The sequence below is a fragment of the Amblyomma mixtum genome, chromosome 8 (genome assembly GCF_055824585.1).
Source record: "Amblyomma mixtum isolate Tamu chromosome 8, ASM5582458v1, whole genome shotgun sequence".
Classification (NCBI taxonomy): domain Eukaryota; kingdom Metazoa; phylum Arthropoda; class Arachnida; order Ixodida; family Ixodidae; genus Amblyomma; species Amblyomma mixtum.
In genome coordinates this window covers 83607228-83633001 of record NC_143019.1, presented here as the reverse complement: position 1 = coordinate 83633001, position 25774 = coordinate 83607228, and the positions used below count along the sequence as shown (strand labels likewise).

The 25774-nt window shown below is 47.3% G+C and overlaps 1 protein-coding gene across 3 annotated transcripts in view; it reads right to left on the bottom strand.

Annotated features, from left to right (window-relative positions):
* The window catches only part of LOC149333249 (acyl-CoA:lysophosphatidylglycerol acyltransferase 1-like), a 147116-nt gene that overhangs the window by 7282 nt on the left and 114060 nt on the right, over positions 1–25774 (bottom strand). For all 3 annotated transcript variants that reach the window (XM_089558617.1, XM_089558619.1, XM_089558618.1), the window contains exons 2-5: positions 18404–18629; positions 14342–14556; positions 8582–8718; positions 1953–2068 (exon numbers count right to left, since the gene is read on the bottom strand). In XM_089558617.1, the coding sequence (XP_089414743.1) occupies positions 1953–2068; positions 8582–8718; positions 14342–14556; positions 18404–18629 (694 nt within the window). The remainder of the gene's footprint in view (positions 1–1952; positions 2069–8581; positions 8719–14341; positions 14557–18403; positions 18630–25774) is intronic.

The following is a 25774-nucleotide window of genomic DNA, read 5'->3' as shown; positions in this document are numbered from 1 at the left end:
CGTAGCCGTTGTTCAACACTTCCATCACATAGCACAGCAGCTCTTCCAGTTCAGGAAACTCGCATGACTCGCCTCGGAAAGCACGCTTGTTGCAGCTTGTGTTCCTCAATACATCCTTTTGGTTCTGCCATCGTCGGACGCACTTCTTGGCCACGTCAACCTTCCTGCCCGCCGCACACTTGATGTATTCGAGAGCTAACTCCCAGACATATAGCTTTTAAGGTGCTCGCCCATCGTGCTAAAACTGCAACACTTGGTGGTAACACATGAAAGCCACAACTACAGTGAACTAACACGCTACCACGACTCCCGTGCCTTTGACAGCCACAGAAAGCTACAGCTGGTGATACTGATGCCGATATGGATACCGAGAGCTCGCAGTGGAGGAAGAAGTTGACAATGATGATGATGAGCCACAGCCTCAGGCGCCATCTGTGGGTGGCACATGGAAGCTCCTGTGCACGTGCATGGCCTTCGTGGCAACAATATGCGAAGCTGCGACACGTCACATGATGATATGTCACAGTGTTGCGTCCCACGACGACATGTCACGCAAAGATATGTCAGGCAGTGATGTGCCACAATATGTCCTCCAAAGATATATTGTGCCATATGTCATGCAATAATATGTCACGAGATATGTTACACGACGATATGTCACGAGATATGTCATGCAACAATATTTCACGAATCCTGCAGTGATATGTCAAACGACAGTATGCTGCACAACAATATGTCACACGACGATATGTCACTCCAAGATATGCCACAGAATGATATGTCAAGTGATGGCATGTTGTTAGCATAACAACCACTGGGCTCCTTAAGCCATCACTTTAGTGCTTATGCACAAGGTTTCATGGTTCCTGTGCCCATCATGGGTATACTCTATGTTGCGCTACGCATGACACACTAACATGTCCTTCCCTCAATCTTTTTTGTTGGCATCGACAAAGCTATCTACTTTTGCATCTCAGACGGAAGTAAAGGCCCAGATCTCACCATCATGCAAACACTGTGGCATATTTCACCTGTCACATTCAAGAGATTTCTTGAAACAAAATTGCACCATCATCCATATCGTCTCAGCACGACTTGGCACCCACATTTTACTGGCACTGATAAGGTGCTTTCCAGTCAGCACAGTCACCAGAGCCTAGCTTGGAGTCAATATCATGGCTGAAGCAAAAATTTAACGAGACGACATAGTTACCGACTTAGTCAGTAGAAAGCTCGATTATCGGTCAGACTCTGATGTGCAAAAAATGACTCCGTGTCCTTCAGGTACCACAAAGCATACAGAAAGACGGTCCTTGTGTTAAAAGCACCAGTTTTCACGTACATGGCTACCATTCCTATTAGACCATAGCAGCTTCATCTGCATGTGTTGCGGCGGGCATACACATCCATAAAGTAGTTCATAAGTGAAAATTGTATTCAGAGGGTTAAATAACTGAACACCTGACTGCCTTGTCCATATTTTTTAATGCTTAACATGTCGCTTTATAAATCTCAATGCTTTCATCATATCCTCACCGTGGCTTCGAGATACATGAGTGATATGCAGCAGAGTGATTTCTGCCCACGCACTACTTGCATAGCACCCACAATGACACATGCTAATAACTGTGAATCAAAGCATGTGGTGCCACACCACTGAATTCCATGCACAGCTTTTATCTGTTGTGTGTTTGCTGCCACTGATGCAACCCACTCGAGAGTAGCCCATGCATGGGCTCCTGCTATCCTCACATAGCTACCTGTGAGAATTCTTCAAACGATTCTCGCTCCACTGGAGCCCACAAATGTGTGGAGAAAAGGAGCAGTAGTTCTAGAGCAAAGACACCTGACACAGGATGATTGTTGCACTGACGGATTGTATTTCTGTTTTCTTCCACTCTGTATACTATGCATAAGTGTGTGTGCACTTGTGAAATGGGGTGGCTCCTCACCCTTGTGGGTCTTGGCCAGGTTCTCGGCCGTCAGGGTCTCCAGCACTGTCTTCATGGCTCCCACCCGGGGTAGCGTCACGTGCTCCAAGACGGGGTAGCCGTTGGCCCTCGCATACCTGCACAGGGGGAATGTCTCCATGAGCGCACAAACCATCGAGCTGCCTAAACACTTACGACCAGGAAAGGTGGCCTTGTGTCAGCGTTCATGCCACATGCGCAGTGCACACAAGGTCCACACACGTCAGAACCGGCTTCCGCTTAACTTGGCCTGCAATGCAACTATAAAAGAGCAAGTTCGGTTTGGTTTGGTTTATGTGGATTTAACGACCCAAAGCGACTCGGGCTACGAGCGACGCCGTAGTGAAGGGCTCCAGAAATTTCGACCACATCGGGTTCTCTAATGTGCACTGACATCGCACAGTACACGGGCCCCCAGAATTTCGCCTCCATCGAAATTCGACCGCCGCGGCCGGGATCGAACCCGCGTATTTCGGGTCAGAAGCAGAGCGCCATAAACACCGAGCCACAGCAGCAGCTGAAAAAGTAAGTGCTTTCTACGGTCATAAAATGTCATAAAAAGTGTCTTTCTGCTCACCCTATGTTCAATGTTCTAAAAACATCACACAGGCTCTAACATAGCAATTGAAGCTGGCAGTGTAACCACTATACTGTCACATATGCAGCTACACATAAGGTTGTTTCGCGAAGTGGGGCTTTAAGCACTATCGTAACAAATGTGCACAGTACTGCAATTAACAACCATCAGCACTGAAACTTAAATTTGAAAAGTACAGTAGAACATTGCTCTGCTAATTTGAAGCCCCTTTGGATCATGCAACAAAATATTCAAATTAAGAGGGCTTCAAATTATCCAAAAATGAAGCAAAACAATAAAGGCAATCTCAAAACATTGTTCAACTACGTTCAGAATTACCACTGCACTTAAGGGGAAACACGGAGATTAAGAATGAAAATTTTCATTATTGATATAATGCGATAAAATTAAGTGTGTACATGTATTTCTTCCTCGTGTTCTCAAAAATATAATTAGTTTCAGTACATCTTAGTCAGTTCCTGTATTATGAAAAAACAACTGAAGCCTAATTAGGAAATTTCTTACCATGGTCGTTAAAGACACTTCCTTATGTTTTTTGGTTCCAAATGAAATGGAGCTATATCTGAAGACCTGTCATGCACAGTTATGTTATTTACCATTAAATGCATGTAAGGCCCACACCCGTGTACAGGCCGCAACCTGTTTTCCCAAAGGAAGTACATATTAAAAAAAAAGATCCATGTAAGGGCCACACCCAGTGGTGAAGGCGAATTATTTCAACAGTTATTCCCTCAGTCCAAAGGAACACAACTCTTCGAATGGTTTCATTCCGCGGTGAAGTGAATACCTGTCAGTGGATGCCTGTCAGTATGCACATACTTACTGGTGTTTTTCATCTGTCTCATTCTATAGTATTTGTTCTTTGGTTGTGTTCTTATTCCTTCGCAGCGGACTCGTCACTTTTCTAGTCAAAGACGGGAACAAGATTTTAATGGGAAGATCATGACTGTGCGCAATTATTTCCACGACGTTGGAGCTTGTTGTGGCTGCTTTCCATGCATACATCTACAATTTGTCGCCTTTAAATTGAACGCGGCTGAGAGCAGGGTAACTCTGATATTTGATGCCACTGAGGGCACATTGCTGCTTTGATGCCGCTAAGTTATTCAGTTCATTGTGGGCCCAAGGTCACCCATTGAGTGATAGGTCAGCTTGTCCTTAGTTTGCAACATCATCTGGGTTGTCATCACTCTAGCCATAACTGCAACTACTCAATGCAATTTAGGAACTGCAATTAACACTGCCATAAAGTCATTCCCTAGACATTAAATATAAGTAGGAAGGAAGTGCCAAGTTTTTTTACGTCAGCATGTTCATAAAGCCCTATTCTGTGCAATAAGACAATCAGCTCTCTATTTATAGATGTCCAGTACTTGTAGAAATGAAAGAAAAACTCCAGGACGCATATATACATGAACATGTTAATGAAAAAAATAACTTTCAAAAATATTCCCCATGCACACAGAAAAATTAAGATGCTTGGTTGGTTGGTTTATGGGGTTTAACGTCCCAAAGCGACTCAGGCTATGAGAGACGCCGTAGTGGAGGGCTCCAGAAATTTCGACCACCTGGGGTTCTTTAACGTGCACTGACATCGCACAGCACACGGGCCTCTAGAATTTCTCCTCCAAAGAAATTCCAGCCGCCGCGGCTGGGATCGAACCCGCGTCTTTTGGGTCAACAGCCGAGCCCCATAACCACTGAGCCACCGTGGCGGCCAGAAAAATTAAGAGCTTTTTCTCAGTCTCCTCAATGACTCCTCAATGTCTAAGGACTCATATGCAAAAGAGAATCATTCGACTGTCATTCGTTACGATATCCTCAAGGCATGAGTGATGCCAATCGCAGGAAAAGTGAAAGGTGATAAAATGAATTCTAAATTTTATTCCCTCATTTGCCTCCCTTATCGCCTCATATGCTTTTGTGCTTTTGCTTTTGGTCAGAAAAATATGGCATTGGAACCAACAACACCTTTAATCTTCTGACCTCTCTTCGTGGTGATATAAAGATAGTGGGGCTCTGTCGTCAGAAACACGTGGAATTTGCGATGCGCCAGGACCACATAAAAGACCGATTCGCTCACAATTTTCAATGACCATGCACAAGAAAACGTCACTTTCTAAATTAGTACTGTATATTTCACTACACTTTTTCGTTATGAGAAAGACCCGAGGTTTATGAAAAAAACAAACTGAGAAATCTAAATTTTGACCAAACTGGCCATTTTATTTGCCGTCTCTGACATTAGGCAAAATAATAATAATAATAATGGGCATTGAAGCTGCCTTGTAGTAGCGCTCAACTGCCCTTTGAGTCTAAAGATAATCTGGAAGACACAGGGGCGCAATAAAAGACACGGATGTAGAAGTAGACAGGGACGAGCGCTCGTCCCTGTCTACTTCTATGTCCGTGTCTTTTATTGTGCCCCTGTGTCTTCCTGAAAAGTTATGAACCAACACGCCCAACTACAAGTACTTCTGAGTAAAGATTATCTGTTTAAGGGCCTTCGAAACAATCACATGACAGGGGTATAAGTCTAGCTGGGCGTTAAGGTTTTTGCACTGACTAGTTTATATATTTCAAATTCACTCAAGAAACAAAGGCTGATGTATGAATGAACCTCGTGTTGAGAAAAATTACATATTTAGGCAAGCAATTTGTGCACTTTTTATTTAAAAATAACGCTAAAAAAGGGATGAGCAAATTATGTGCAGACTTCGTGGATCATCATCATCATCATGAGCCTGCCTATGCCAACTGCAGGGCAAAGGCCTCTTCCATGTCCCTCCAATTAACCCTGCCCTTTGCCAGTTGCAGCCACCGTATCCCCGCAAACTTCTTAGTCTCATCTGCCCACCTAACTTTCTGCTGCCCCCTGCTACGCTTGCCTTCTCTTGGAATCCACTCCGTTGCCCTTAAGGACCAGCGGTTATCTTGCCTTCGCATTACATGCCCTGCCGAAGCCCATTTCTTTCTTTTGATTTCAACTAGGATGTCTTTAACCCGCGTTTGTTCCCTCACCCACTCCGCCTGCTTCCGATCTCTTAACGCTACACCTATAATTTTTTTCTTTCCATAGCTCGCTGCATTGCCCTTAACTTAAGCTGAACCCTATTTGTTAGCCTCCATGTTTCTGCCTCATAGGTGAGTACCGGTAAGATACAGCTGTTGTATACAGTAATCCCTCGTTATAACGAAGTCAGCTGGATGGCGAAAAAATTTGTTATAAGCGATAATTCGATATAAGCGACCGCTCGAAAAAAGCTAAAACAGTCTAGATTTAATTGCGCCAAAACTGCGAGAAAGCTGGCAGATGATGCCGCGTGGCGTCCGCCAGCTGCGGTGGTTGCTAGGCAACAGCCCAAGGTCGGCCTCTGTGCCTCGTCGGAGCACCGCGCAATTGAAAGTTCGTGGCCAATGTAGTTTTCGCTACAAAATTTGCTCGTAGCACAGTTGTTACTTCTACCAGCAACTCAGTATTGGTCAGCGATCTTCAAAGATGATACAGTTTTCAAATTTCTTATACCAGAGTTTATTATCTATATCAAGAACAAGCTTTAGCTCATTTTTGTGATCCAGACGGGATCCAGGCTGATCGACAGGCCGGCAGGCTCGGCTTACTTCACGTTCACACATGAAAATACAAAGCAGCCACGCTACCATAAAGTCTGCCTCCTAGATTCGAGCAACGACAGCATGCCTGTGCAAGAGTGGAGCTTTTGGCAACGACGCCGCCCGCAGGAACGCCGGGTGACAAACTGCGCACTGCTCCTTGGTCGCCGCTAAGCCTAGCCGGTTTCACATCAATGCCGCAGTTGTTAGCACTTCGGGACTGCACAGCACTCAAATAAAGGCGCTACACTCGGCACCCCTTTACTGTCAACTAGTCCCATAATAAAAGATACGTTAGATTTCCGCGACGCCTTCAGCAACGGAGCTAGCAGACGGCAGGCGAACTGCATCAGGCAGGAGCAGCACCAAAGCGGCTATTGGATGAAATTTGCTTGTATTGCAGTCATCACCTCTAGCAGCAACTCGGTATTGGCCAACGATCGTCAGAAATGATGCATTTTTTACATTAATCTATTCCAGGACTTGCTATGAACTTGAACAAACAATGCCATCACGTTTTCAGAAGCCAGCGGCAGCAATCAAGGCTGGCAGATCACAGCCGGTCTCGAGGCGCGTGAGTGAGCACGTCGAGACCGGCCGTAGGCAGGCCGGCCCTGCTCAAAGCTGTGCGCCCTACGTCATCATGACGCTGCCGCTCTCCGCTCGCATTGGCTCCAACTTACCGTTGTTGCTTTTGCCGCGAGCGGCCCATCGTTGACATCTAGCAGGTTGGAAGCAGGCAGCGAGCTGCGATCGGACGTTGCGGCGCCGTTCGCAACTTGGCGTCAAGGTAAATCGCGCTCACTCCTCGCACACGTGTCCCCGCCGTAACAACAAAATTCAGTCACCCTACCAGGCATTTAGAACGTTTGTCTAGTCGAATGGCGCGAAACGAGCATGACCGGCCACTTTTCCGCATCCAAGACACCGCGGTTTTCTGGCATCGCAAAGCACGAGGAAAACTTTATTTTCGTGTGGATTCTGTCGCAGGGAACACCAGGAATGCGCTTCCGACCGAGATTAACGGTTCGGGCGTGCTGCACCATGGAATTTGGCCCCGCTGAGCAGGGGACACTCGGCACTCTCTTGGTGCCCGTTACCAGGCGGGTCATCGATCGTGGGTTTGGTACTTTTGTGGCCTGTTCTATGCCTGCATGAGTCTAATTCGTCGGCGGTATTAATTTGGCACCGCATGCGCAAAGGGTTGCTGCCACGCAGCGATGTCTCCACTTGCCACTTCGCTCTAAGCGGGTCAAGATCTTCGTGCGCTTCGAGTAATGCGGCTTAAAATGCATGCGTTTGGGCCGGGACCGTAAGAAATTTCGAATAAAGCGATATTTCGAGTAAAGCGATTTTGTTATAACAAGGGATTACTGTACTTTTCTCTTGAGGGATATTGGTAAACTGCCATTCATGATCTGAGAGAACCTGCCTGCCATATGTGCTCCACCCTTCTCATTCTTAAAGTTATTTTTCTCTCAAGATCCGCATCAACGGCCACTACCTACCCTAAAAGTTGACTCTAAATATATCAACCCGTAACCAGCCCTCCCACCTTTCTCCTCCCCGCCCTGCCTCACGTTATGTAGTTCCCCGCAAACGGCGGCTTGTGTGTAGATCAAAACAACAAATGGCCAGCGATACAATTGCTAAATTAGCAGTCAAAAGCAAATGGAGACAAAAGGTAACAAAACTACTCCTTCATATGGAACCCGGCTCACAGTGGTAACCGAGCAAATGGTTCAGTAGGTTTGGATTCCGGCATGCCGGAGGTTACTGGAAGTTTACTCTCAAAGCTATTCATCCAGGAAAGTGTCCGCCAGCACGAACGGGCCTGGTAAATGGTGCACAATACAAATTTTCATTTTTGCTGGAACCGCTTTATAAACAAATTTCCCTTTTTTTTTTACACATGGAATTCCATGTATCCTGCCGGGCACGGGCATCAGCACAGGGCACATACTGCTCAAGGCTCGGTGACCCTACATATAGGTCGACGCTGTGTGTATGTCGACCCCCTCAATTTCGAATGATCGTTTTTGTAAAGGTCGGCTTGTACATGAAATGTGAAAATATACTGCAGCGAGGTTGTTGCTGCCATTATTTCTTTCCATTACGTCGTCATTATCTCCTTCATGGCTATTTGTCCGGTGCCGACTCATTTCCACTAGTGTGTTGGTTTGTTTCCCAAAAGGAAGGGGGTGTTATCAATGTGATTAAGGCATGCTGGTTCCAGCGCCCTAAAAAAACTGGCTGTGCTCGCTCTACGCATGCATCGGGTGTGATTTTGATTTCGCTTGGTCTTGGCGGTGACACCTCTAGACCGGCGTCCTTTCACTACTTGCATCTTCACGTGACTGCATACATCACTGCATACGTGACTGAACACAGTACTGCATACCTCTGACTGGTGGCTCGCCGTTTGTGGAGGAATCCGCCCTCGGGGAAGAGGACAACCCACTTGAGGCCCCTCCGCAGGTACACCTCCGAGATGTGGTCCCTGAGACGCTGCAGTTGGATGTTGCGCGTGTCCTTGCCCTGCATGGGAGCCGCCACCACTGCCGTTGGGAATACAGACTTCAGGGCTCAATGGGACACTACTCCACGCAGGCACCCCATCTTTACCACTCATCCATTCAAGGTAGTGCGATGAAAAATGCGCAAGAGGAAGCCAAGCGACCACAGATATCCGTCGCACGTCCGAGCTAGATCCTAACGTCCCGCGCCAAGATCGGACATCCGTCAAACGTACAAACACAATCCAGTTTCCGATATTATTATCCGTACGTCATCTTTACCACTCATCCGTTCAAGGTAGTGCGATGTAAAATGCGCAAGAGGAAGCCAAGCAACCACAGAGATATGTCACACATCCGAGCTAGATCCTAACGTCCCGCGCCAAGATCAGACATCCGTCAGACGTACAAACAGAATCCAGTTTTGGATATTATTATCCGTACGTCCGTCGGAGGTACAGACAGTGTCTACTTTTGTGTATCCACATGAGAGACAAGGTGTACGTTCGACAGATGTATGGCAGAGTGTTTTCCCACGCCATGAGTAAGGACTTTGTTTTTTTTCCACAGAAAATCCGCCTTTTGTGTATGTCTACACTATGCAGTTTGCTTTTTTAACTGAGAAAGACTTATTCCGCAAATCTGCTTTCAAGAAATTATTTGCATCAGCTGGAGCATTTGACGCGAAGATGTTTGTAAATTGGTGCGATTCCACTCCTACCTGCAGTGTGAGCTGCCAACGGGCAAATTAATTGAAGGGGAGAAGCAGGCATTGCACAATTTTACACCAACTCAATTACTAGTTTCATATTTAGAAAACTTCTACAAATTAGTGGAATTGTGCAACATGCCCGCCGCTTTGTTCGCTAAACTTGCCATTGAAACCAATCGTAAATTCAAAACTCCCGCAATTCCGCTAACGTCCCCAGCATAGACGTTAGTTTGCGGTCAGGCCAATCCAATCCAACAGTACCGCTCCGTAGCGCCGTTGTTAATTTGTTGCGCTGTGCTATGCCGCTTTATAGCTCTGTTATACTATAATGCGTGGCTTTGTTTGGTCTGTAGACGAAGGTGGTATGTAACAAGCAATTCGAAAGATGTGGGAAGTGCCTGAAGCTCTTCTGGGATGCTGGAATGCTGTGCTGTGCAGACTTTGGATTAAGGAGGGCTTAGTGTGATTGCCTACGAAGGTATGTACAGTACACTACTTGGAACATACTTTTAGGGCAATGCAGCATGCTCATATAACATTCGTTCGCAGGAGAGTGGGAGCAGTAAGCGCGAGGCGATGGCTTCCACAAGTGTGCCGTTCTCACGCTTTCGGGAGTCTACACCACACAGCTGCAGAGCTGCAGGAGCCCTCAACTCGAGCGGCTAATTCCCACTGCTCTGCTAAGTTGTGGGACAGAGTAGTCTTGTTAACTTTTAAGGCATCACTAGATTCCCTGTTCCTGTCAAGAGCGCCAAAGCGCAAAAGGCAGAACATAGAGAGCACATGTAGTTTTCAGTGGTTCGCAACGGAAGTTTTGCAGCTTTCTGTGCACAGTCACGTAAAGTGCTACGCAGGTCAGTGCCTTAAGAACGTGAACTGATGATTGTAAATCATAAAACCATGAGACTAAATAAAGTACAGATACACTGTCAAATATGCTGTAGAAAAGAGAGACCTGTCATTGCCTTATACTTATTAAGGTGCTTGTCAAAGTGCATTTTCTGTTATAATTGCAGTACTAAACATGCCCGTTAATTGGTTCCAATGTTTTTACTTTCGCTACTGCATTTTGGCATTTGTTTGGCATGACTGATGTTTATCGCTTTCTTTTTTTTTCCATAAATCCTGTGGGTGGGAAGGTTATGGATGTGTGTCCCGAGCTTGCCACATTTGAAGGGTAAGATTTACGAAATTTTCCGAATATAACCTAAGGGTTTCCTGATGTACCATCAACCATAATAAAATATGTCTGCTATGCATTAAATTGTTTTCCGTTTTATTGCACTCTGGGAGTGAAAAAAGCATGCATGCACCACTATGCGAACATCTGGGAAAGATCTGGCAACAAATGTCCTCAACTAGACGACCATCGGCGTGAGAAACGTACCTCTGGCATGGCCGCTTGATGCAAAGTGCAAAGCGAGGTGCGGCCAGCCACGTTGCGCCGCCGTCAATGGGTGAGCATGTCCTGGCAGAGTTTACAGTCGCGGCCACTGTTTTCGGTGGCGGCGCCACTGTTCGGGGACAGGTCGCCCGGTTTTCCGGGAGTGGACTCCCGAACCTTGCGTCCGCGGTGCTGGATTTGGACTTTTCGTGTGCGCGTGAATGAATGTTTGCCTTGTGTCTGCCGTGCACGCTTTGGGCTTTTCGTGCATGCGTGTGTGGAGGTCAGTGACGCGTATGGGGCACGGTGCCGCGCATCTGCCGTGTGCCACTGTCCGCCACAAACTCCAGAAAACAGCCAACTGTGAGAAATCACGAGTTTCCCTCTGAACTACAGCGTCGAGAAGCGTGGCTGAAAACGTCGCTCGCTAAGGACTGTCAGGGAAAGGAAGCAAGTGGGTGCCAAGCGACAGGTCTCTGGTATGTTCTTTCCATTTTACAGAGAATGACTACAAAAAGTAAGGTCAAGGAAGGTTCTTCGTCTGTGAATGGTTCCTTCCTTTCTTGTATCACCATGCAATAAAAGTGTCAAGTACTTTGTGGTTATAAATTGCAATAACTTGTGTATATAAGAGCCAAAATTCGACGTGACACGAAGCGGAAATTTACTGCGTGTGACCAGCTATGCGTGTGCGTCTCATTCGCCGTCTACATGGGGTAGCGAGAAGTGAATAAAAATCAGGGAGCACTTTGACGATGTAAAGTGCGAAGAGGCGAAAGCCTTTCACCGCCTCTGTCGCTGCCCTCTGCTTGGCGACTGTTGAAGATCGTTTGGCGACTCTTGAACGCTTCCGTACGGCATCGCGAGCGCGTTTCGTAGCGGGCGACATTGGAGCGCGCGCGAGCTGCATCCTCTTCGATCAATGTTCAGAGAGCACCTGAGAGAGCTCTGGGTGACACAACCATTGTGCAAACTTTTGATGTCAGTGCACATGCGCCATTGTTAAACCACCTGAGGATTGCGCATGGGGCACTGCGCATTCGCAGTGTGCGCATTTAGTCGGCATCATTAACTAATCATCATTACTGTTTGTACATCTACTACTACACCATTAACTATCATTACTGACTTTTCAAGCAACCATCATTGACAGCTGCCGCGGACGCATGGACGGACGGACACGCAGGCGAGTCATGAGCCATAAAAGGCTTTCTTTCGCCTTAAAAATAGAATGAAAGCTTCAGGCGCATTAACGCTACATCCTGAGGTAGAGCCGCTGGCCCGGTCGTGCATAGTATAGGCGGCCGTTATGGACAGCGTTCAGGCAGACACTAGAAGGGGGATTCCCACCTGCTGTGGTGATCTGTGGAATAATCGGCGCTTTCAATGACGACCGAAAAATGCAGTCTTTAATGAGGCACGCACTAGGAAGCGCACTGTTTACGCCCTCAAACAGTGAGCAACGGGCGTACCGACACAGCTGTCGCGGCGTTTCCCTGCGAGCAGTTGTCCCCGAGCAGTAGCGCCGCGGCGGGCGCACGGAGCACTAAGCCCAAGACGCCGTTTCTGTGCGACGTGGCGGGCCGCACCTCGCTTTGCGCTTTGTATCTAGCGGCCGTGCCTCTGGCCTCCTATCGGATGACCAACGGACATCCTTGACTGTTTGTGGATGTTCAGCGGACGTCCGGAACATCCAAAACAGACCTCAGTCGGCCGTCCGAAGGATATCGGTGGTTGCTTGGGAACAGTGTCTGGCAATGGTACTATTTTAGCCTTTTGGTATTCCCGCTGTCTGAATAAGAGGGCTGCTTCCTTTGATATTTAATATGCAAGGAGTGTCGGATTTTAACTTGGTGAAACTGACTCCTAGTACACAGTTTTTAAAAAGCAAGGGTAAAAATGATCTAGGCAGTCACTAAGGCAATCCACCACAAAACGCACAGAAAAGAGATTACACACAGCCACTGGGGCTACAGAGACACACTAGGGCTGAACAGGCACGATCAGGCTACTACACAGGCACTCTGGCTACTAAACAGGCGCTCGGGTTACTAAACACGCGCTCGGGTTACTAAACAAGCGCTTGAGCTACTAAACAAGCGCTTGAGCTACTAAACAAGCGCTTGAGCTACTAAACAGGCACTTGGGCTACTACAAAAACACTCGAGCTACAGAGGTGCTGAGGCTAATGAACCTATATGCTGCCTGTGTGTTCAGTGTTTTGCACTCTGCATTTTGCACTGTTCTACAATATGACAGTTAAAATGCTCCAGCACTTATGGCTTCTACCTATCATTCTGCTGTCTCTCTGTCTTTAAAGTTGGTTTGGTTTGGTTTGGTTTATGGGGTTTAACGTCCCAAAGCGACTAAGGCTATGAGAGACGCCGTAGTGGAGGGCTCCGGAGAATTTCGACCACCTGGGGTTCTTTAACGTGCACTGACATCGCACAGTACACGGGCCTCTAGAATTTCTCCTCCAAAGAAATTCAACCGCCGCGGCCGGGATCGATAAAGTGCTGATAGTGCATCTTACAATGCTACAAGCAACCACAATTCCAGCTGTCTACTTTATGATGGGTTCTGTTGCATGCACTAGGAACTGCTCCAAGCATATGCACACAGTAGCCTAAGCAAATCGCTCAGGCACTGCACTTCAACCACTAGGACAAATGCACTATAACAACAAAACTGTGGGCCAAGACTACACATCTGATCACAAGCAGTGCTCCACCCTGGCATGCGCTCGTGGATACTGCTGTTCAGGCCAAAATGTACGCTGCAAACAATCCATGGGAGCTGAAATGGGCCTCACTCTTAAAAGAAATTATTTTGCCTATTAGCCTCAGTCTAGAAAACAAGATGTTACATCAAAACACAAGCAAAGCCCATAAGGCACCTGATCATGCTATGCTAAGCTACTGTATCATCTGCCCAATACCTTGCCACATTTTTCCTTCCTTCAAATTTCTGCAAAATTAGCCCAGGGCCATGCTAACCTGGCACAGTGGACCCCAGTTAATTCATACTTGCGATAACTCAACCTGCTGATGCTTTGACTCCTGAGCATCAAGTGTATTACTAAGGGTTCCTTCATTTCAAACTCCATGCAATTAAGTTTTTAAAAATTTTCGTTCCATTTTGCATCTGAGTTATTGAGACCTCACTGTATTTTCTTTCTCTTTAATTACACTATTGGCATCGCATGTGTTGGTATCATGCAAATGTTTGGGTCAAAAATCAACAGACAACCCAAGCCACACAAAAAGTCCAATAAGCATTCGCAAAATGTTCACATGACATGCGTGAGAGTACAACACATGCTAGACATCACATAACATGCAACACAGACTCATGTCCAGATTTTGATGCGCACTCCAGGAAATCTTACTACATTCATTCACTGTATGGCTCCTGAACTGGCAGTACTGCTAGCTCCAGTGATGTTTCAAAACATCAAAAGAGAAGATATGTGGTTTTCAAAAATCACTCATTCATCGAGTGCTTCGTTCAGATAAATCTCCCGCACCACAGTGAGCTTCGTGCACTAACCTGTGTGATGAAGAAGTCCCCGTGCGTCATGGAGACGGCTCCGAAGTTTGTGTACTTGAAGAGGCGGTCCATGATCCACATGAGGTGCTCAGTGACCGAGCGCTTCCCTTGGAAGGAAGCCATGAGCAGCGGCACATCGGCCGTCGACTGGTGGTTGACCAGGACCAGTGACCGGTCCCCGTAGCACTCACTCACATCCTCACCAACCTCATCAACTGCACGAGATGAAGGGAACAACGGTGAGGTGACGGGGGCGACATTTCTAAAAGAGACAGCGAGGCCAAATTGAAGTTGGCCTGTATCGACAGACAACCGTATTTATAATAACAAAGACACAACTTCCACTGAGAACAGACTGGAAAAAAAAAGTTAGGAGTGGTTTAGCTCTGGCTAAGCCTGGTCCATTGCATTAGCTGCGACGCTTTTCGAGTCTTGCAGCGCGTTCTTCTGCTGTCTCTCGAGCGCATTGTCTCGTTCTAGCTTGGTCCTGTCGCCATTGCTTCTCTTTAGCACTCTCCATAACAAGATTACACCGAGGCGAAGCGCGCATATACCCCCGCGAAGCGCCACCTCCTCACCCTGTACCTCGGCGTAGAGCACGCATCTGGCTGGAGCAAGCGACTATACACGCGGCAGCGGCGCAGCGCCGACGACAGTGACGCCACCTGGCGGAGCTCAGCTGAAACGGTTGCTAGGCAACGGCCGTTCAAGGCCATTCGTGCCTACCGGCCACCGGCTACGCGACGAGGCGAAAACCTGGCGTAGTGTTGCTAACGTAACAAAAGGCCTCGGAATGAAATACAAACATCGCCATTGCTGACACAGGTTTCTGACCGTGGATCCCCGAGGCTATGCCACACTGTCATTCATTTCCATATGTTGATCCCCGAGTCCCTTTTGGTAAAGACATCACAAGTATAAACCAAAAAAAGGGGGGGGTTGTAAGCCAATTTTCGAAATTTTCTTGGCAATACAAGTCCGTTGCTGCTGGAGAAACGTCAACATAGCCAGAAAGAATCATAGCCTCCGACACAAACAGAAAGAGCAAGAGAATCAATTTTTCCTCAGATCGATCGAGATGTCCTCAGTATCCCTTCAAACAGTAACGCCAGGGGGTTTTCTAACATTCAGAGTCGATTATCCTATCGCATTTTTTGTAGCTTCCTGTCCCCGGCACAAAGAACTATTCTTCAAAATACCAAGTAAGAACTATTAAAACAGCAAGAACAGCCAACCGAAACTCAGTTTATGGCCAGGGACGATGCTACAGTTTACGCAGCGATGATCTCACAGACGTTATTCAAAAACTACTTGTATGCACACTGAAAGCTGAAATTATGACTGCAAATGACAGCTACGCTGAGCAGGCCATAACATGTGATTAGTGTTTGCGACGTCGCTAACGCAGTGTTGCTGGCAGAAATCGCCTGAACTAAGGCCACAGAAACGGCAAACTTTAAACTCGATTAGCACAGGAACGAAATAATGCATGGCTGCCAAACTTGCTGGAAATGATGAGAACATGGATAAAAACCTACAGTAAAATGTTCATTAGACTACGTGAATCTTGAAAAAACCACCGGAGTTGCCCTTCAAGACGAAACTGACTTGTGTCGAACATGCAAAGCAAGGATCTGACATGCGATGGTCCACTAGGGCGACACAATGGATTCGAAAGGAATGAGACCATAGCCATGTATGGCCAGAATCCAGGAGGGTAGGTGAAACCGGGAAACTTGCTCAGACATGGTGAGCATATCTGGCATGCAAAGGGATAGTCGGACAGTGTCAGGAGAGGCATTAGTCCTCCAATAGAGTAATTCAGAGAACGAGAGGGAAGTTGGTGGTGATTGAGACTATGGTTTTTCGCTTGAGCTTCACAGTGCATGGCACCCGAGAAGCACAGGCTCAACTAAATACGGCACATCTAGTTCCTTTACAGATCTTTTCACGTGATCCTTGAGACAGGTGCTTTCCAGACTGAGGGGGAGAGCACGGAATAGCTTCATACCATGACTGTCACCAGTTACACGGTAAAGTGCCCACCACCACTCAATGTCGAGCATGGAAATGGCTGCAGGGAGCATAGAGGAATTCTAGCAGCACAGGCCTCACCTGCCAACACTAGTTGTACTAGTTACTCCTATCAACTGCCATGTTGCAGCCACAACAGTCACATCCACTGCCAGTATAAGTCTGCACAAGTCACTCACCCGCAGTGGCCTATGGGCTGGAGTTGTCCGACTGCAGCAGTAAAGGACCACTGACATGCCATGCGCACGGAAAATGCCAACACAGAATGCTGTACAAAAGTAAAACATTTTATGAAGGTTTCTAGGGATGGGAAAAATCGAATGTTTCTTCACCCATTGACTATGCGGTGCCAAGCTAAATTTTCTTCACCTTTCTTGATGACTTTCTACCTTGCAAAATGCCACACCGTCCTGACTCGAGCCATGTTGCCCGATAAGTTGAATGACTGAGGAGTACATCACTGAGTAAGTGCCAAAGCAACATTTTGGGCTGTGAGGCACACCACAGTGGATTAATTTCGCGGCGGTTGAATTTCTTTGGAGGAGAAATTCTAGAGGCCCGTGTACTGTGCGATGTCAGTGCACGTTAAAGAACCCCAGGTGGTCGAAATTTCCGGAGCCCTCCACTACGGCGTCTCTCATAGCCTTAGTCGCTTTGGGACATTAAACCCCATAAACCAAACCAAACCAAACCAATTTTGTTGATGCGAGGTTCTATTAAAGATAATTGAAACCTCGGTACACAGGCATGTTCGCCTTCATTGAAACGGATTGGAAATGAAGGCATGTTTGAGCCATGTTTATCCTCATGTCCACAGCGTCTCAAGTTCCTGGAATATTTGTTTCACAAAGCTGAATTACTCGTCAAACAAAAACAGTGGCGCAAAACTGTCCGATTTTAAAACCAACTGAACCCAACAACCATCCCCAACCTCCACTCTCAGCAGCCTACAGGCTGACAAACCTGCAGCTGTATAGGAAGGTGTGCCAGTTTGTGATGCCCCTGTAAACTTATTCATATGTGCAATGTGCTTATATCGCAGCATCCCTACTGTAACGAAGCATCCTTTTCAGTTTTTGCTCGTTTGCACGAGACCCATCCATCTCTTCTATGGTAAGGATGGCAGCAAACCCCCCCCCCCCCCTTTTTTACTTTGAAGCCAGAATGGCGAGTTTCCAGCGGCCTGCCTGTTTGGCCCCAAACCCAGTTAGTTATCCTGATTCCAAAAGGTCAGCCACAATGACCGCGAGACCCCTCCTTCCCAACAAATCTTGGAAGATCAACATGTGCATGTGTGTGTGTTTGGTGTTTATGCTGATGTTTTTACAAGTGGGTGTGTGTTAACCACATTGACATTAACCAAGACACGGCCCGCAAGGACTACAGCCCCGGAAGAGTGCAAACGAAGCGCAAAAGTGAGAACCAGTGTACACAGTGTGCAGAGTGCTAGAGTGAGTGAGTGCATGAGCGAGATGTGTGAATGCATCAGTACGTATTTTAGTTTTTCAACTAACCTTTCTTTGTGAACATAACCCTCTGTGTTTTGCAAATAACATGTTTCCATTAATTTGTGAGCAACAATGCTACTTTCGCTCTTTAAAACATCTGCGCCCATACAGAGTATTCAGGTTACAAGAGAGATGGCGCTTCAGTAGCTCGTTGCATCTATATTCCCTTAAGCCTAACGGAGGCAGTAACATCGCAAGCATTCAAGATGTCCACCCAGCAACCATTGCACTGCCTCATCACACACACAGATGTCATAACAAAGAGAGTGAATTTGTTGTTCCTAGCCGTTGAAATGTTCACTAGTTTGTAACATCTATGTAAACATACGCATGCGGCACTTTGCTCCCATCGTGACATACAATGAATGCGTCTCCTGACTGGACCAGGGCCCATGCCATAGACCTTCGCGGTGTTTACACCGAAAAACTGAAGCACGCAAATTTCCGGCTATTCGAAACATGTCCAGTGTTCAAGCTCCCGGTGAACGCTTCATCGCCGCGACAGAGCAGGGGGACTGACCGTAGTACTCGGCGCTCCAGCTCCAGAAGGAGACCATGAGCAGGAGGAGGCGGAAGAGCTGCCGCTCGATGGCCCAGTAGAGGGGCGGGAGGAGCAGGCGCAGCGGGTAAAAGATGACCCACATCCAGGCCAGGTAGGTGGGGATGCAGTACAGGTTGTTGGCCAGCACAAACATGACCCGCAGCCAGCAGCGCACCTGGTGCAGCAGCCGCCGCAGCTCCATCTCCTGCAGGAAGAGGGACCAAACAGGAGACGTGAGGGCAAGGCAACCAAAAAAAATTGGCAGTGGTTTGACCAATGGCTATCCCGAGTAGAATTGAGGAAGCAACAGCGCGGCAATCGCAGCGGCGGCGGCATCTCAGGGGGCACTTTGACTGTCTAACTTGCGTATGGGCGAAAGCTTTTTCCGCACCACTTTGACTGCCTCCGTGGCATTGGTAACGTCACCACTGGATGATGTCACACACAATTAAGTACTAAATACTAGGCAATGACACAACTAATTATTGGCTAATTACTAATTAATTATTAAATACTAATTAACTGGGAATTAATCACACTTAAGCTTCGCCTATAGGAGTGGAACGCGACAGCGTGTTGTAGTGCTGCCAGGGAGTCCACGGAACGCCACCACCCGTTTGGCGGGATGTGTTGCCCTTTGAATGCAACGCTTTTTGAGGAAAGGAAATGCCCAAGGGCGTCCGCAGAACTTTTTCCAGGGGGGTGCACCCGATGTCTGGAGATGGGGGAGGCGGTAGGTTTGTAGTTGTTTTCTACTAGGGCATAAATAATGTCCGTAATTCCAAGGGGGGGCAACCGCCCCCCCTTGCCCCCCCTTCCGGACGCCCATGGTCAAATGCCCTTAAAAAGCAAATGCTGCTGTAATTCTCTGTCATCCCAGTGGACACCTCAACTGCACCTGTCATCCCAGACACCTCAACCGCACACACTGTACAGAAAGAGAGGAAGTGGGAGTGAAAGAAGAAAGAGGGGCCGTAATGAAGAAAATTAAAATTGTATTTGAGGAAAGGAATGTACGCAGTAACTGTCTCACATTCGCTCCTCGCGCATGCCCAGTTGGGGCTCTCCGGGGCTCCACGAAATCGCTCACACCTAGAGTAGTGTTGCTTCCGCAACAAAAGAACATCGACCGAACAGCTCTTCCACCTTTCCACAAAGAAAATAATAATTACTCGCTGTGAACTTCGTATCCCCTCAGATGAAAATGAAGACTCGGCAGACTATTGTCAGGGGGTGCTTATTCTGGAAAAGCACTTTTCATGCTAGAAGCAAGAACTGCTCCGGCTGAGCACAACTTCCAGTTCAATAATAGAGCTAGAAACAATCATTTCAGCGGGATTTAAAGGTTTCTAGCAGGAAAGGTATGGTTTCCAGTTCAATAACAAAAGACAACACACGGGGATAAGACGCCTAGCAACAAGAAATCTCCAGCTTTCTAGCAGCCAAAACCTTGTCGGATGCAAAGCAGCCTTTTTGAAACCTGCAGTGATATAGTATTTTATGAACAGAAATAATAAACATTGATTCCTAAATGGCTCCTAAGTGTACCTCTCAAAAGGATTACCGAACATGGTTACGAGAGCACGGTTATGTGACGGTAAACGTATTGCTCCTACCAGGCACGCATTCAACCCATCCAGCGAAACCAGAAATTTCCTCAAACCCCTCCGCCTCAAAATTCCTGGCTACCTGCTTGGCTCCTATGTGAAAGACAAATGATATATGCTCACATGCGGGCTGTGCAGCCTTGTCTTTGGAAACATCGAATGCCATTTGAACCTGGCCCTCCAAGTGGGTAAAAAGGAAGGAATGTATTCAGCCAGCATGAAGTAAATGGGTGGGGCTGCAGCGGATACAAATTCTGGCAGTGTACAAATGCTGCGTGAGCAATACGTACACGCACCAAATATGCATGAAACGAGAAAATGACGACAAAGCAGAGACAAAGCAGGGAGAACATTTTAGTCAGCAAGGGGTCAAAGGCTGATATGAAAAGAAGGAATAAGCAGAGCATTGCAATGCAAAGTGTAATGAGGACACTGATTAGACAGGCATGTGCCACATCCATGCTGCAGCAACTACTTTTGATGAGGAAATCAGTAACAACAAACCTATGTCTTCTTGATAAGGTGTGGGACAACAATAAGTCTTTGCGCAACTCCCTGTCGCATTTTCAAAGCACATCATCCATTGCCTACTCGGAAACTGTTCAGCGGGTCGTTTTGCTTTGCATATTTCGCATTTCCCAGTCACATCCGTGCTTCACAAACATCCCTGCATGATAGCACGATGCTTGCTAGCAATAAGAGACAATAGCCTTTCAAACTCAGGCTGAAAGGAGAATTTAGTTTTATTTTTAAGACAGCAAACAAAGTTCACATTATATGCTCTTCTATACATGCTCTTGTTACATCATCACTGATATCATCAGTAGCCTCCTGCACATATTACATGCACCACGGGACTAAAGCCGGCTTCACCCACTGACCTCCCAATGATCCATTAGTCAGGTCCGATGCCAGCTGCAGCCACTTCATCGCAGCAAACATTCGAACCTCATCTTTTCGACTGACTCTGAGGCATCTCCAGCTATATGTTTTCCTTAACTTCCTTGGAATCCATTCTGTTATCTTTACTAAACATTGGTTAATAATTAAACATACATGTGCCACTTTGCGCCCTTTGCCTCACAGTTTGCTGTCTCTGAAGTCAAAGCTGTGAAACACTGAAGAGCAATGCACAATCGGCCAGCACCCTAGTTAACAAAGATCGGACTATCCCGACTGCCGATGTCAGTGGCACTAGCCATTCATGAAGCACTCCGCGAACAGCTTTAGAAAATTAAGCCCCCCATTTGCCAGCGTAGGTTGTGGCTTTCACTTTTGATGCCAACAACATCGAAGAACACAGATCTTAGGGCAAAAAACTGCTTGTCAAATGCGATCCACAGTACTTTCAGCAGCTGACTGGTGTGGCTACAGTTGCAAAAATCCTACCAAAATCAACTCTCATCAGGTCTGCCAGTTCTTGTACCCAGACCAAAAATAACCATGAGGTGGTGTTTATGGGGCTGGGATTGGTTTTTCACACGCAGTGATGGTTTGCAGAACATTGTACAGGGAAACATCCCAAAAGTACATGTGGGCAAAGAGAGACGCCTTAGTTATGGACGACAGATTAATTTACACCACCTGGGGTCCTTTATTATGCTCAGACATTACACAGCACAGGGGCACTTTGGAATTTCCCCATCATAGAAATGTGGCTACCGCAGCTGGGATTTGATTCCACAACCTTGGGCACAGCAGCTTAACACTAAAGCCACCGAGTCACTACAGCGGGCAAGAACAGTGTGCAACTAATTCGCACCTCTGACATTGTCAATCATGACACCCCATCACGTATAACCAAAGCCCTACAACGTGCAAGCGGCTCTAAAAATAAAGCTCCCGATTTCCCAACGTGGCACTGCGTCATCTAGAACAAGGGTACATTCCAGTGAAACAAAGCAGACAGCCAGAAGACAATGAAAAGTAGGGGACTGCAACGTGTGGAAACTCGTAAAAGATATTTCGCTGAGTGCCTCGGTGATAATACAATGGGTGTGGAAACACGCATGATACCAATCACTCAACAGACAGTCCACAAACATCCTCATTTTATGACGCTTTCAAGTATCTCTTTTCATCCCAGCTGTGCAATAACTTCGCTCAAGGGAGACACTGACTGCCCTCGGACTATATGACATGAACAACTACTCAGTGACTGACTCATTCAAGCAAGGGAAGTGAAGCACTGCCCACATGGTCAAGTGTCTAAGGTGTTTACAACACTCCACTGATAAGCGGCGGCCACAGCAACGCAGATAAGCACTGCGAGCCAGTGCAAAGTGTGCGATAAGGCTAGCACAGCTATGTGCTGCTGCACACGAAAACGGGTTATCGGTACACGGCCCACTTGGGTTCAAACCGGCACGCTCGACCGCCTCCTTTCCTGGAGACCTTGCATCTCCACCCTGTCTCTCGTCGCTTGCTGGCAAATCTTTGCCAAGCACTGCATATTTGCCAGGCACAGCTAGACATATGGGCGGTGCCCTACGCAGCAAATGACAAGAACACTTGCGAGAAAAGGCTCTCAAGACGTGAACATCCGACTGCAGTGCATATTCGTGCCAGAATAGATTAGAAGTTGACTCAAGTGCGTGCCTGATAGGCAATGACTTTCCCCACAATGATAGACGCAGTCAAAAATGCTTCTCAAAGAACGACTTCTAGCATTTCAGCCATTCGTGTTGGTTTGTAGGTGACAACAACGGCAAAGCAAATATTATGTAATATAACTTGGGTAACACTAGTATTCACAGAATTGCCACATGTGGCCGCACGAAATGGAAAGGAGCAACGGCACCTAATTCGCTGACACGTGAGCCAGCATTCATGCTCGGCCCGGCAGTAATAATTATCGCAATAAGCAAGCTCGTCTGATCAAAGGTGCGCGCTTCGTGATGCAACCACAAGCTAGAAGCAAGGCAGTCACAAGAATGAAACGTACAGCTTATGATAAAAAGACAAGCACTTAAGGCAAGGACTAAAAAAGTGCAGAAAACAGGATGCCATATTCTCTTTCTCGGCCCTCGTCTGGAGCACTAGTCTTCTCATAGTGAGATGAACCACCAATTATCCCAACTTTCTGCCTCGACTGAAATGCATAGGCACAACTAGAGCAGTAATTCAAGCCCTGCTTTTTTTCACTTTTGTCCAGGTTGAGAGCTTTATGCACCAAACACTTCCCTGCCTTTTTCTGGCAAGTGTGTGCATTCTGATGTACGCATGAATTTCGCACGTCCTTGAATAGCACATTCTCAAAAGCACCTATTCTCTAGCGCAAAAATAGTACAGTCGTAGCTGTACTATCTGGTAATAATTCATGCAGAGGCAACTCAGCACTGTACACTAACCACAGGTTAATAATACTGGATAATGATCACATTCTTATTAGCTAGCAGGGCCTAGATAATATAATAACCTAATACCGGTTCTATTCTAGTTTTCAATTTCCCGCCTTTGTCACTGGCTGCAGTCGCACTATGCCCTGCGGTCACCCATCGCTGTTGGCATCTCTCCAGATAGTGAAGAAGAGCGGGAAATTCAAAAATGGAAACGGGTCGAAATACGGTTTCATATAAACAGCTGATATATAACGGCCCGAGGTGAAGATGAGGGTTTGGAGTCTACACCAAAAGCGGCACCAAAGTGACCCAAGAAAGTCCTTTAGCTAGGAGAGGTATCGAAATTAAGCGACAAATAATCTGAAAGACAGTCGAAATCAGCGCTTTGCTGCCACGATTCAATCGGCTCGTTCGAGCAGCGCGCTCAATCTTGGAAGACAACTAGGCATGTTCAGCATGTGACCTTTCAATGGGGCCAGGGTGCAAAGTGTCTGCCTCCGCAGCGCATGCAACAGAACACACTAGCACAAATGCGCTCTCCACAGCAGACTGGCTATACCGGGCACGAGCGTTCCGTTGAGACAACACGGTCCACAACTGGATCACAATTTGTGTGCAAAAGCAGAGGAGTTAAAAAAAAAAAAGTGGCTGTGGCTCAACTCCCCTCAGCCAGGATACACACAGCGAAAGCTCTGTTTATTATGCATGGTTCCACCTTGAGCAAATTGTTTCAACGCGAGCAAATTACGTGATGCATCGCGAGACACAAGCGCAAGAATGAGCGTCGGGCAGCGGCGGACGTGACTGCCAAGCGCAAGAGCGAATCACGTGACACGTCACATGCCAAAACTGACGAGGAGGAGCGGCCGAGCAGCAGCCAGCGCAGCGACGGACGTGACTGCCAACCGCGCAGCTATGGGGTCGGTGAAGAACATCGAGGCACTTGCCACGCGCGATTTTGCACATGCGGAGTGCCTGCCGTTAGAGGACAAATCTAAGAGCCAGATGACCTTCAGGCTCAGCGGGGGAGGAGTAGAGCTTGTTGCTCTAAAAAAAACGCACACTATCTCACTGTCAAAAGCAGGTGTATATGCATGGAATATTCTGCGGTACAGCCATAACGCTGTCTGGGATGGTTTACAAATGGTGCCAGCCGCATTCTTGAAATGGCCATGCCACGCTATACCACATCACAAGCACTTCTCGCTGAAGTGCAGAACGACCCTGAGACGCACGCGCTCACGAGTCAACGACGCAGGACCGTGGCAAACAACCATACACGCCATAACCATAACATGTCAAATAACCATAACATAAAAGCTTTCGCACGTCGGTTTCACTACGCCAAAATTCATCCATCCATTCACCCATCCATCGAGGTCGCATTCCTCAAGGTCGCGTTGATATTAAGCACAAGGTCATTCATATGGGACCGTGGGTGGTACCATTGGTACACATATTGTGGACCGCCTAATTGGTGCAGAAAGTTCAGAGTAGCATCAAACGATTCAGCGCGTTACGGAGCATAAGATTACTAGTCAAATCAAAGCGTAGCGCATCACAGGGATTCGCACCAACGACCTTTGCTTCCCCAAACCGTGACTTCTCGAAACTTCAAACCTCCACTACGGTCAAACTAATTGGCGTAGGACATTCCAAGTGGTGTCAAACGATGTCTTCTTGCGCTGCATACGTTGGCATAAAAAATAGATATCCAGACATAACACAAAATTTGTACCGGATATAGCGAAGATGGCTAATGACGCAATATTCGTTCGGTGTTGCTAACGCTCCATACGGTGTTGCTACTGCGCTGTCTCAGCGTTTTCCTCTTTTTTTTTCTTCTTCCAGTCCGCGCTGCTTTAGCCGTCAAAACAGCCATTTCGCATGGCACCAGTCTGGACAGCAACGCAATGCTGCACAACGCGTTACAGCAGCAAGAGCTTTCCACCGTCCAAATATCGGCGCGTTGTCGCAGCTTGTGTGCGTGCCGCTGCGGCTCTTGCCGGGACCCTCGACCCGTGGGAGGCCTGGCCGCCAGTTCCGACACGGCGGACACCCCGCTATCTGCAGGCGGTGGTGTGATCGGTTTCGTCAGGCTGATTACAACTGGCGGCGAAATGCCGGACGCACATCGACGCACCGCCAGCGTCATCCGGACAACTCTGTCAGGTCTGCAATCGGAGGAAGGCGTTTAGCGGCCAACTGGAAGGTCGATAAGCATGCAATAGTGGACGACGTCGGGACGGGGGGTATCCGGGAGCAAGCCCAGTTGTGGGGGCAAAAAACTGTGCCAGCGATGGAAACTGAGGCAGTTCGAAAAGCAACAGGGCTTAACGGCAAGAAATTAAAATTCCCTGCTAGGCGATGCTAAACTGAAACGTACTGAAATAGTTGGGATA